At 43.4% G+C, this 13,412-nt stretch overlaps 1 protein-coding gene across 1 annotated transcript in view; it reads left to right on the forward strand.

Annotated features, from left to right (window-relative positions):
* Nucleotides 1-10,886: 10,886 nt before the first annotated feature.
* TMED10 (transmembrane p24 trafficking protein 10) overlaps nt 10,887-13,412 on the forward strand; it is a 32,625-nt gene continuing 30,099 nt past the window's right edge. Inside the window, exon 1 of the mRNA XM_036913133.2 lies at nt 10,887-11,170. Coding sequence (XP_036769028.1) covers nt 10,946-11,170 — 225 coding nt within the window. The 5' untranslated portion in view covers nt 10,887-10,945. The remainder of the gene's footprint in view (nt 11,171-13,412) is intronic.

A 13,412-nucleotide genomic window follows, 5' to 3' on the forward strand; every position in this document is an offset into this window, starting at 1 on the left:
CACCCAGTCCACAAGTATTGCCAGAGGATTTGAGAACTGGAAGGGACTTTAGCTTAAGTAGTTTAATTCTAATTTATCCGTGGGTTGGTGGAGGAGGGAGCCAGACACTAAATATATAATCAGTGTTGTATTTCTGGGGCATTCCTAGAAGCTTGAGATGGGGGAAGGGAACTTGATAACCTACATTCTGGCAGACTCTGTGTTCCATAATTGACAGTCCTCACAAAAGCTCCATGAACCAGATGTTGTTATTCTCATTTAGAGATTAGGCAACTGGGGTTCAAAGGGGTGAAGTAACTTGGCCAAGGTCATATAGTCAGTCAGTGCTAAGGGCCTGATGAAAACCAGCTGGGCTCACACCAAAGCTCAGTCTTTGTCCACCACTGCACTGTGCTCCCTCTTGGTATCCTTTTCTAGAATATTCCTTCAGTGGAAGGATAATCAGCATCATGTGAGCCTTTCCCCATGGGACCCCACTTGAGACCAGAAGCCAGCTCTCCAATTCTTTGTCCATCCCTGGGTGCCCCACCCTGCCATGACCTCTACCAGTTCCCAGGCTCTTCTGGCCCCTCTCCTCTTCCTCCTCCGTTTCCTACAATCCCAGACAAGAGAGCAAACAGGATTAAGAAAGAACCAAACATGGAGGTTTAAAGGTTGTCCATTTTGCATGCATGACTTGATGGAGGGGCAAAAGGAGGGAACTATTTTTACTCCTGTGTTTTAACATGTCCCTGACTGCTTTCCCTGGGTCGCTGTGATTTTTCATGTCAACTCCTCAACAGTGAGAAATTCTCCAACCACTCCAGGCGTACAGTGATCTCTGATTTATAGGCTATGCCCACAGAGTTATCACTTACCTAGGAAATCAGCTTATCTTGAAATGTTCTCTGTAGCATTTGGACCTGTTATGACTAACCACCACCGCCCCATGTTAACCTAAGGGGCTGTGTTTTATCCTTCATTTGTGTTTCCAAACACATGAGTTGCTAATGCATGCTTGTTGACTAACTCATTGGCTGACCTGTCATATTGGAGTGACCACTCAGTTTATACCTGAAAGGTGGCACCATACCTACTCATAGACCAAAAGAGCAGAGACTAGAGAAAAAAGCCATTCTTTATGGTGTTAGCTTTTAAGGCAGAATTCAGTCCCTGAAGGAAGCTGCTTTCGTAACCACATTCCTCTCCCACCTGAAGGCTGCCTTGTTCAGCTCCTGGCAGAGCCTTCCCCCTCCTATCCCTTTCCCCCAGCAATTCAGGAGCCAATGTCCTTATCTCAGGTGCTTTGCCAGGCCATTTGCTGACCTGACCTGAGTTAATTCTTACAACAAACCTAGGCTGTATTATTCCCATTTCACAGCTAAAGAAACTCAGGATCACAAAGCATAAGTAACTTGCACAAGGAACAGACAGCTAGTAAAGACCAGAAATGGAATTAGAACACAGGTGGGCTGGGCTGCAAAGCATCAGGGCATCTGATACTCATTGTGTGTTTCATCTCAGCTAGAATCAAGGCTCCTCGTGGTGAAGACCAGGTTTGGGTTCCCCCAGGCCTTAGCAGAGGTCAGGGGCACAGTGAGTGTTTGCTCAATAAATTGTCAGAGGAAGTTTACTCTGATTACCTCTTGTGTGAGAACCTGTATTGAAGAAAGAGGAAGTGTTTGCGTAGTGATAAGGCCTGTGTGCCTGGTGGTGGCCCCATGCGCTGGGCCTGGCACAAGAAGAAGGAGGGTGAGCAGCCCATGGGGCAGAGTGAGAGACCTCCCTGACAGGGCTGAGGGAAGGATATGGGGTGGCCAGGAGACCTGGAATTTAGTGGAGGATGGGAGCTACATCTCAAGGGCTGACTGGCTGTTGGCTTCCCAGGCATGCAGGCCTACAGGCTTCCCCCACCGAAGGAGTATGGGGCTGGAAGGAAGGGGGAGGCAAGCTCTTGATGGACACAAGGGCCACCTAGGGGTTGAGGGAGAAACCAGCCTATGCGTGAGGCAAGGGATTTGGGTTTGAAAGCTCCTGGGGACAGATGTAGGACTTGAAGGAGCTCCCCAAGAAGATGGAGGGGAAATATGGTTTGATTCAGTGCCTCTGAGAAGAGGACATTTTCTTGGAGAGCCCTGGACCGAGAAGGCAAAGCATGGAAAAGGCATGGTTTGAAGGGATTAGAAAAGAAGGAACTTGATGTGGGGAAGCAGTGTAAGGGGAGTTTTAGGAAGTTGGTTCAGAGAGATAGCTGGGCCTGATGAGGGTACAGGGAATGCCTTTGGGGTTGGGGGTGAGAGAAGATGTGCAGGGTAGCAGGAACCCAGGCTGATACTTCATATCCTCACCTCACCCTTCACTGACTGGGGGGACTTTGAGAAAGTTACCTAAACTGTCTGACCCTCAATGCCCTTATCCATAAAATGGGAGATAATACCAGCTGCCTTATACCATTGATGTGCAGGTAAAATGAGATAAAGCATGTACTGAGCCTAGCACAGTGCCTGGAAAAGAAAAAGAGTCAATGTTTTCTTTATGTTAGCAATATTTGAAGAGGAGGGAAAGATTGGGGTATGTTCCTGGGAGAAATAAATATCTAGAAATGCAGTGAAAAAATAAGCCACTGTCAACCTGTTCTGTTTCATGGCAGTTTAAATTTATTGAGGGCATACTATGTGAGGGCATGGCAGTTTAAATTTATTGAGGGCACACATTACTGTATGTGTTTTATATGTTTTATTTCATTTAATCCTCACCACAACTTTGTGAGGTAGGCACTATAAGTATCCTCATTTACACTAGAAAGCAGAAGCACAGACAGTTTAGATATCTAGACTGAAGTCACAAGGTTAGTGGGTAGCAGAGCTTGGGCGTTCTAACTCCAGGGCTGCACCCATACCTGCTGCCTCTCATCAGCTTGAATACATGAAAGACATCTAGAGATCAAGCAGAGAATAGGTCATAGAGGTCACAGCACGGCATGAGGCTTCCCAAACTTCTGGTGTCTCAGAATCTTGCAAGGACATGATCTACCATACACACTCCAGGGCCCAATGCCCAGAAAGCCCAGCTCTGATAGTAGTGACAGCAGTAGGGCTGGGGCAGGGAGGACGGAAATTTGTATTTTTAATGAGCTCCTTAGGGGATTCTGATGCAGGTGGTCTAGAGGTAGGAGAACACATGGACAGTGTAGGAATAACTAGATGGCCCAGTGGATAACATCTGGGTGGCGTGAAGTGGCAAGTACATTGGATAAGGTAGCAATTGACTTGAGCTTTTTATGATTATTATTATTATTATTATTAAGGTATAATTAACATAAAGCATTATATTAGTGTCAGGTGTATGACATAATGATTCAATATTTGTTTACATTGTGAAATGATAACCTGGGCTTTAAGAATGGATAGGATTTTGTACATCCCTCTACTTTTCTCCATTTGGAGGCTCTATTGGGTTGAATTGTGTCCCTCAAAAAGATATGTTGAAGTCCTAGCCCCAGGAACCTATGAATGTGATCTTTGGAAAAAAGGTCTTTGCAAATGTAATTAAGGATCTTGAGATGAGCTCATCCTGGGTTATCCAGATGGATCCTAAACCCAATTACCAGTGTCTTAATAAGCGACAGAGAAGAGACACAGAGACATCCATGTGAAGACAGAGGCAAAGACTGGAGTTATGCAGCCACCAGAAGCTGGGAGAGGCAAGGAAAAATTCTCCCTCAGAGACTTCAGATGGAGTACATCCCTGCCAACACTTGATCTCACACTTCTGGGCCACAGAACTATGATAGAATACATTCCTGTTGTTGTAAGCCACCAAGTTTTGGTAACTTGTTATAGCAGTGCTAGAAAACTAATACAGCAGCTTTCATTCTAGTCACATCATTCACCCTGGAGAAGTCTTTGTGATGAGAGACTGAGCTGTGGAGGTCACAGCCTGCAGACAGCTCCAGTGAGCTTACTGATGTCCCCAGCCGGGACACCAGTCCCTGAAAGGAGGGTGGTGGAGTGCAGCTCTTACTGATGGAGTGACATTGCCTTTGCGGGCTTGCAACTTGTCCACTTCTCTTTGGATGCAGGCTTGTAAGAAGTCAAAGAAAGGCTCTGTCCTCAGTCTCCAGCTTCATATTTTACAAAGGAGAATATCAACACCTAGAAAGTATAATTTCCAGCCTAAGGTCACCCACTGAGTGTGTGGCAGGGTAGAGCCAGGAGCCTTGTCAAGAGCAGACACGCCCTGTGGGGTACCCAGTCCATGGTTTCTAATGTGGGTTTGCCATGAAGCCCTGGTTATTATAATGTTGCAAAGCTGTTACTTTTAATTTCACTCCAAAAGAGTCAATTATCTCTAATGATTTTGCTTGGTGATCGGTCTTCTTGCCCCTGACCAACATGTGGGTGGTGGCTTTTGACTTCTGGCTTAGAGACTCTGGTGGTTCCTTTCCCCATAACTGGGTCTTCTGCTTTAACGCTGCAAGTTGAGCTATCTTTGGAAGCTGCTATCTGAAATGCAGAAGTTGGCCATCTGTAGCACTGACAACACTGGTTGTGGTCTGTGAAACACCAAATCTTGGAGAAGTATCTCTTTAGAAAGGTTATTAATACTTCCTTTGTCCACGTGCCACAATGATTTTCTGCAAGGGAGAAGAAAAAGCCTCCCTCATGTGCCTGCAGAGCTTCCTCCTTCCCATTCCTGCCATTTTGCTAAAACTTGACCAGCCAAGGAATGAACCTTGTGCCCAAGCTGGTGTTTCAGGTACCCTACTTAGTAGCGGGCTAATTTCATGTCATGTTCTAGGAGAATGAGCAGCCATTCTTCAGCAGGAGAAACAGGATGTAAATCAAACTGATGCATTCTATATGAAAGACATGGACAAGTTTGGTGCTGAAACAGGAAAGGGGAAGGATTAGGTTGGAGTCAGTTTTCAATCCTTGATCATGTTGGACCACAGGGAAGTTTTTAAAAACCCCAATGCCCAGGTCGCATCCCATACTATTTACGTCAGATTGTCTGAGGGTAGCAGTCAGGCATTAACATTTTTTAAAAATGCCAGACGATTCCAGTGTGCAGCAAAATTAGGGATTCACTGAAATACACTATTCCTAGGGACTATGCCCAGATATTGTTTTCAGTGGTTTGGGTTGGGTCCTGGCATTGGCAGTATTTAAAAAGATGCTCAGGTGATTCCAATGTGCAGCGGTGATTGAAGGTACTAATAAAGGGGATGTCCTATGGGCATTATCAAGATGGTGGCAGCTGGTGCTTTTTTCCCATGTTCTTGGTCCACATCTCTCACCGATGGAGCTTTTGTTGGAGAATTTTGGGTGGATTCCAGAGACAGTTGGTGATGGTGGACACCAGATATGGACCACTTAGTGTCCTACCAAGGAAAACACAGTGGAGAGGAAATCCAAAACTTTGTCAGGATCAAGAGTGAAGGCTGAAAACAGTATAGTCTTCAGCTCTAGGTTACCAGGCTTTAAGATTGGAGAGCACTCTTCACATAATCTCAAGCCCTCTGAGGATCTGCATGTGTCCCGGTGCACAACGTACCTAATGTTTGAGGGGAAACGCCATGCGGCTCTCTACTCCTCCTCCCTTGGAGGGCCTCAGTTCTGGGGCTACTGCACAAAGAACTAAGCAATTTTCCTCTCTCTTTCTTTCTCAATAATTTTTTCTTCTTTGTAGCTAAAGTGGCTATAGACACAAGGTAAACAGGGGGCCCCTGCAGTTCCCATCTTACCTCCCTGACCCTCCCTCCTTCACCCCTAGAGTCCCATCTTCACGGTTCTTCATGGACTCCTTCACTTCACCTGACCCAGTGGATTCTTTTTTCCATCTCATTCCTGCCTTTGAATTCTGCCTTCCTGTCGTCCTTCAAGACTTCATATCTCTGCACTGGGCTGTAGGGCTGGTGTCCTCCATAAGCAAAAAGTGCTTATGGGGCAGAGGAGATGTCTCCCTTCTAGTTCTGTCCTTTTCAACTTTGGTTTGCTCTCAAGGCCTTTGGATAGTGGTGACGATTCATGTGATGGTTCTTACATTTTCTGAAACATGTTCTTTTGGGACACATTTTGTGTCTTTTGCTTGCATCATCTCTAAAATTCTTCCTAATACATTTTTTTGCTAGATCCAGACTTTTTAGTGCTCTCAGCTCGCATGTATCAACTAGAACTTTGATCCTGGCAATCTTGCAGGCTGGAATATACAAGGCAGGGTCCTGATAATACATCTTGACAGTGTTCTATAGACAACATTGATGAAGGGCATTGTCATGCAGAGTTGGTGAGAGGTTCATGTTTCCCACCTAGGAAAATGAAAATTTTCCAGATACCATGGGAATCTGGAGAGGGAGAAAAATCTTGTTTTTTCAATCAAAGTGAATTGAGGGGAAATGCTAGTAGATGCTACAAGTTTCACATTAACTATTAATATCTTCAAGGATGTTTAAGGAGACATAATTTCATGTAAAGCCCACAAAAGTTGTATTATGAGTATAAGGGAGGGTAGAAAAAGACTCCCCAGGAATCAAAATTCTTAGTAAAGTGGGAGCTAAATAATAAATACCATGTTTAATCAAATGCAATGATAATTATGTCTGAACTGGTCTGCAGTTAGGAGCTCTCATTTCTATTCTTAACTCTTACACTTGACTCATTGTGTGGCTTAAGGCAAATCACTTAACAGCTTTGGACCTCAGCTTCTCCATGTGAAAAATGACAATTAAAATACTAGATAGAGGAGCAAGTATTTATTAAGCAACTTCTCTATGATGATGTGCTAAATGCTCTTATATTGTATCATTTCACCATTCATTCAACAAACATTTGTTGAGCCCCCATTATATATGGGATATTGTGTCTGGCTTCAGGTATATATCAGGCACAAATGAAGATTTTGCTCTCTTAGAGCTTAAATTCCAGTAGGGCTAGGTGATAATAAACAAGAAATAACAAGATACTTTCAAATAGTGACAAGTGCCATATAGATACTAAAATCAGATCATGTGATAAATAGACAGAAACCCCAAGACAGGGCTCTAGGAGGTGACATTGGAGTTGGGACCTGAATGATGAGGAGCAACCAGCAGTCCATTGTCCACAGGCTAAGGTGGGGGAAGAGAGCTCCAGGTAGATGGTGAGTGCAAAGGCCCTCATACAGACAAGTGGCCAGGTGGAAGGCCAGATGACTATAGGAGAGTGAATGGTGGGGAAGTGGGGAGTGATCATACAGTAAGATGAGATTAGAGAGGTAGGTAGCAGCCAGAACACAGTGGCCTTTTGGGCTGTGGAAAGGTTTTGAGGCTTTATTCTGATTAATCTGATTTACTTTTTTTTTTTTAACCCTCAAGATGTATTAAGGAGCATGATTATAGTGACACAAGAATGGGAGCAGAGACAACAGTAAGAAGGCTGTTGTCTTGTTTAGGTGAGAGTAGCAAACTTTATCCTCAAAGGGTGGTCAGATAGTAAATATTGTAGGTTTTGTGAGCCACATAAGCTGCCAAACATTCTTTTCTTCCTCTCTCTCTCCTGCTTCTTTTTTTAAAAACCCTCAAAAAATGTAAAGACCATTCTTAGCTCTTGGTGATACAAACATAGGAGACCGCATGCCAGATCTGTCCTGCCCAGCGGTGCAGCAGTTTGCTGACCTCCAGCTTGGAGAGAAGTAGAAACTGACTGGCATGTATTTAGGAGACAGAACTGGTAGGACTTGATGATGAACTGGCCCTGTGTGGGGAGGGCGTAAGAGAAAGAGGAAACAGGGATGGCCTCAGTGAAGAAGTAGAAGGTGGTGTCATTAACTTAGATGGGGAACAAGTAGATATGGGAGTCAGGGAAAGAGGAAAAACTAAGAGTTAAGTATGAGTTGCCTATTAGTCATCCAAGAAGGGGTGTCAAGTAAGGAACCTGACATAGACTCTGGAGTTTAGGGGAGAGGTCAGGACTGGAGATCCACATTTGGGAGTTACTGGCCTATGGATGCATATAAAGTCATAGGACTGGATGAGATCACCCAGAATGCAGCTCGGAGGTTTCAGGACCAGGGTGTATGGGACTCCAGAACTGAGAGGACCCATAAGAGGCCCTTGGAATCACTCTCTGGGTCAGAGTATGACACATGACAAATATCACCAAATTGATTTTCAAAAGGGTCTTTTGTATCTTCCCAGAACCCATCTTGTTTTAGCTATTAACACTGTGAGTGGGGCTGTACACATGAATGGGCAAGGACAAGGGAATTAGGATTCCTTGACTGCTTTTGCATTGGAGCTGGTGAGCCTCAAGCCACAGGGGAGGATTAGGATGACTAACGGAGGCATTGAGGGGACTGAAACACTTCCAAGGACTCCCAACACAGAATTGCCAAGCAAGCTTATTACAAAGGCAGATTCTCATTAAGAGTTTCTGATTCACTGTTTGGGGTGAGGTGTGTTTTAAACATGCTCCCTCTCATATAAACAGAAGGTTGAGGACCCTTTGACTTAGGGATAGACTGGGTAAAAGGTGTGTCCTCCTTAGGCTTGGGGGCTTCCAGAAACATAGGTGGGTCTGGCTGTGGAAGTTTCAGGATTATGGGATGGCAGAAGACTGTTAGGCCAGGAAGAAACATTTTCTCTGCTTGTGGGACACTTCCCATTTGCTCTCCAATTAAGAATGAGTTCTTCTCCCCACATAGATGAAAAACAGTACTTTCTTTAAGGCAGATGCAGAGTTTAACAGTTTGGGTTCCTAAGTGTATTTATTCTGCACTCTAAGTTCCACAGCAGAGAGAATTTTTTTTTTTGGTGTATCCTTTTTTGGAAACAAAAATACAATTTTCAATTTAAAAAAAGATATGCATGTTGTTGGTGAAACTGAAATGTACCTACACATGGATTATATAAATTTGTGTGAAAACAGGGAATAATGGAAGGAATTTGCTAGGAGCTATGGAATCAATCTTGCATTCATGAAACTATTTATGGTGACTTCTAAGTGTCAGGCACTGTTTTAGATTCAGAAGATAAGGCAGTGAATAAAACAGACAAAAATCCCTACCCCTCACAAAACAGATATCCTAGTTAAGGAGAGAGAAAAATAAACATGATAAATAAGTAAAATGTATGCTGTATTAGATAGTGGTGAATGCTAAAGAGAAAAACATGAAGAGGGAGGGGACACAAAAAAGAGCTGAGATGAGGGATAAGTGAGAATATAGGACAAGAAAGGACTTGGGAGCTGTGACTTAAGAAAATAACTCCTCTCTGAGTCTCACTTTTTTCATCTGTAAAATAATAAATTATAGTGCCTTCCTGAAAAAGGCTTAGGCCCTCAGACTGACTTTGTCACTTTTAAACTATGGGATTTGTGGTACAGAAGTTCTTTAGCATCATAGAATCTCAGTTTCTTCATGTGTAAAATGAACAGTCTTGCCCAGACTGTCACAGGGTTCTTGCAAATGTCAAATGAGATAAATAATATGTGAAAAAATTAAAAAACATATAAGCTATTATTAATGTAAGATGGAAATTTAAAGAAAAACACGCACAGGTATTCAGTGGGTTGCAAATCTCTCACTGATGGTCAGCAGAGCCTCAGGACTGAGAGCAAATAATTAATTATATAACTTCTTGGTACTCATTCCCTGCACTGCGCAGAGAAAAAGCGAATTCAGGATGTACTGAATAGACTAGCAGTCTTATCTTAGATCAGGGATAAAATAATCAAACTAAATGTTCCTAAGTGGACACCTCATAAAATAATTATTATATGACATTTGTCAAATTTTAAAATGCTTTATAGCTTTTTATGTTTATTCTTGTTTTGTTTGTAGGACTTCAGTTCCAGGAAAAGGGTTGTATACACAGAACAATCATTTAAATTACTAAGACAGTCCCTCTTCTGGTTATTTCTGTAGATGTTCAACAAACATTAATCAGAGTAGATGATTCCAAACAGGCTGTTGTGTATTCTTTTTTCATGCTCTTATTTTCTTTTGTCCTAAATATTTGATAGCATCCCAAGAGCAGTTTGCTAAATCAACAAACATGTTGGTAATATATGCATGGTATAGTGTATGGCACATAGGTACTCAATAAATAGTTGTTAAAGGAAAACATGAATGATTACCATGTAAATTTACGTATATATACTAATTTGATCCCTAGGAAGTGTTTGTTCATTTAAAACACAAATACTTGTCTTCCCTTGACAATGCTTATTTGGTAAACTGCATTGGGTACCTCTCTCAGGCTGGACTGAAACTGTTTTATTCAATTTAAACGCAAAATCCAAATTTAGTTTGAATCTTACCTAGTGTAACAGGCGCCCAATGTTTGCTAAATAAAACGCACATTCAAAAAGCAAACGGTTTGAGCCCAAACAACTTGCTCTCTGCAGTTCACGAGGTAACCTCTACATCTTCTCTGAAGTACTGGCTTAATAACCAAATTAGAATCTTTCCGCCCAGCCTCTCAAAGTTTCCCTCTCAAGTGCACAAAGTCCCAGGTATCACCAAGGCAGCAACGTGCTGGAACTGTGCACCCCCCGCCCCCGTCCCCGCCCCGTGCGCCTCGAGGCTGGTAGGCGGACCAGAGGAGAGCCTTGTGGCTGTTTCCTATTGGGACTTGGTTGCTATGGTATCACCGACCTTAAAACTCGCGGGTACCAATTCCGGAAATTAAAGGAGAATTACTTCCAAGGTTGCCTATATTCGTCATGGCCGACTGAGTAGGCACTAAACTCAACAAAACCAAAAATTTTATGGGAAACTTCTGGAAAACCTCATTTAACCACTTTAACTTGTGGTTATAACGTGGTATCATATCCTTTCTTCCTTTACGGAAGATTTAATATATTTTTTCCCTCTATTTGCCCGTCTCCAAAATGGCGCTGACGGCATTAGTAGGTCAAAGGTGAGTCACGTGGACTCTCGGTTCCGGCGCAGTAGAGACCGGGGGTGGTGGACAGTCTCCGGCACCATGTCTGGTTTTTCTGGCCCACGAGCCCAGCGTGGCCCTTGTCCATTAGCGTTGTTGCTTTTACTCCTGCTTGGCCCCAGCTCGGTCCTCGCCATCTCCTTCCATCTTCCTATTAACTCGCGCAAGTGCCTCCGCGAGGAGATCCACAAGGACCTGCTGGTGACGGGCGCGTACGAGATCACCGACCAGTCTGGGGGCGCTGGCGGTCTGCGCACCCACCTCAAGGTGCGGCACTGGGCGGCGCGGGGCGGGGAGAGCAGACCACCGGCGTCCGCGATGGGAGGCCGAGAATCGGTGGGGGCGGGGTGGTGGTGATCAGGCGGGTGGAGGCCTGGAGGGCGGCCTGGCTCCTTCAGAGCTCGAGGGCGGGCTGTCGAGTCCGCCCCCTCACTCTACTTGGCGTTCGCGGGGCGGGGCTCGGCGCCAGCGCGAGGGAACCCCAAGGAGGGCCGCGACGCCTTGGTGGATGTGGTAACGGCTGAGGCGCGGCGGCCTCGACTTTGGGTCATTACAGGGCCCTGTGCTTGTTTTGCTGTTCGTTATCTTGAACTGTAACTTGGTTCTCCAAAGAAGTCTTTGGATGTTGAGTGTTCGTGGGGATTGGCATAACAGGACACGTTGATAACTGCAGGAGAATGGAGGCATTGAAGCTTACTGTGAATAAAACCTACTACTTTTTGACCATTACCTGTGTCAGGTCCTGTGTTAGTTTACATACATTGCCATTTAGTTTATACACTAGTCTGTGAAGTAGGTAGAGTTAGCCCCATTTACACATGAGGAACGTGGGGCTTAGCGAAATAAAATTTGTTAGAGCTGGAATTGATTCTTAATTTGGGAATTAGGTAAGATAAAGGAAAAATGCTGCAATCTTATTCTCTTCTTGCTCTTTTTTTTTCTTTTTTTTTTTTGTAATGCCTGTCGTTGATTACAGTTGAGCATTGGCCACAAAATGGTCTGTCTCTTCTAGTCTTTACCCTTCTGGTCTCCGGAGGGGTCTGGACTTGGCCAAGTTTTATGTAAATTTACACGATACTCTTGGATGGTGACAACTAGTACCATAATGTCAGTTGGTCCCATTTTGCAGTTTGGATGATGGGACCTGATCTTTGAAACAAAAGTGTAATTTGATATTAGTCAAGATTTTATTGCATTTTAGGTAATTTTATTCTTTCACAATAACCACGTGTTTTTTGTTTTGCAACAGAATGGATCTGAGACTAAATAGGAAGAAACATTACTTTTTAATAGCTTCAGGTATAATAAGACTGTAATTTATGTTTAAGGTATTGGAACCCGGTAGCTATTTTTACTTCGTTTGGGAGATAGAAACTATTTTCAGGGCTATTGCTCAGTGACTCATCCTTTTATTATTCTCTCCAGGTACCAAATTTCTGTCTGGCCAGGAAAGGCAGTGATGGCATAATGTTAGAGATTTAGATGTAACGTTTTGGGGGTCACGTTTCTGACTCTTCAAAGGATAGAGTGCATAAAATGAAAGAATTGAGCAATGGGGACTTTCCTCTTACTGTTGCTCCCCCTGAGTGTCATTATTATTTTAAAACCCTTCACTGTTGCTCATCTGATAAAGTTTAAATTTCCCAACATGCTCTGTAGTGCTTTTCATGATCTGTTCCTGAAGCTTTATGTACTTTGTCACTCCCCACTTTGCATTTTTCATATAAGCCACCATGAATAGTACCCTAAGATCACTTATTTTCATCATCTATATTGTAACTATTTATGTTTTGTCTTCCTTATTAATGACTGTTAGTATCCTGAGGACAGGAATTATTTTCATGTTCATATTTTCCAGAATGTCAGGCGTACTGCCTTGCTTCTAGTAAGCACTTAAATACAGGAAGTATAGTGTAATCTTTTGGGAATTACATCTGTATCCAAGGTGGCTAAAGGGACCTCAGCAGCAGAAGTGCGTTCATCTACAAGCTAGCGTTTTGTGGTCACTCAGTCGCTCTCCCTATATCTGCTCTGTTCTCTTGCTGATAATGGGCTTAATCGGAGTACTCCTGGTGTCCTAAACCCAAATGCCAAGTAGGGAACATAAGTGAATGAATTGGGTCAAGTATAAGAAAAACAGCAGCGTTGACTGATAAAGGAGGGTAATTGGGAGTAGTGGAAACTGTTCATTTAAAGGGGGCGTGAATCTCTTTAAAAATATGGGCATAATCGCAGTGTTATGTGGCTATTATTATACTTCACAAAATTAACAATAATGCAGTGAAGTCATACCCAGTTCATGTTCAGATTTCTCCATTTGTCTCAAACATACCTATTTAAAATTTGTTGTATCTCTTAAGTGTTTCTAATCTGCAGCAGACTAATTTCCTTCCCTTTTTCTTTTGCTTGCAGTTGTACTGTTAGAGTCATTTTCCTTAAAGAATGTCCTACATTTTGGTCTCTTTGCTTCCTTGAGGTATCATTTAACCAGTTCTGTCCCCCATATTTC

This window comes from Manis pentadactyla, chromosome 11 (genome assembly GCF_030020395.1).
Source record: "Manis pentadactyla isolate mManPen7 chromosome 11, mManPen7.hap1, whole genome shotgun sequence".
NCBI lineage: Eukaryota > Metazoa > Chordata > Mammalia > Pholidota > Manidae > Manis > Manis pentadactyla.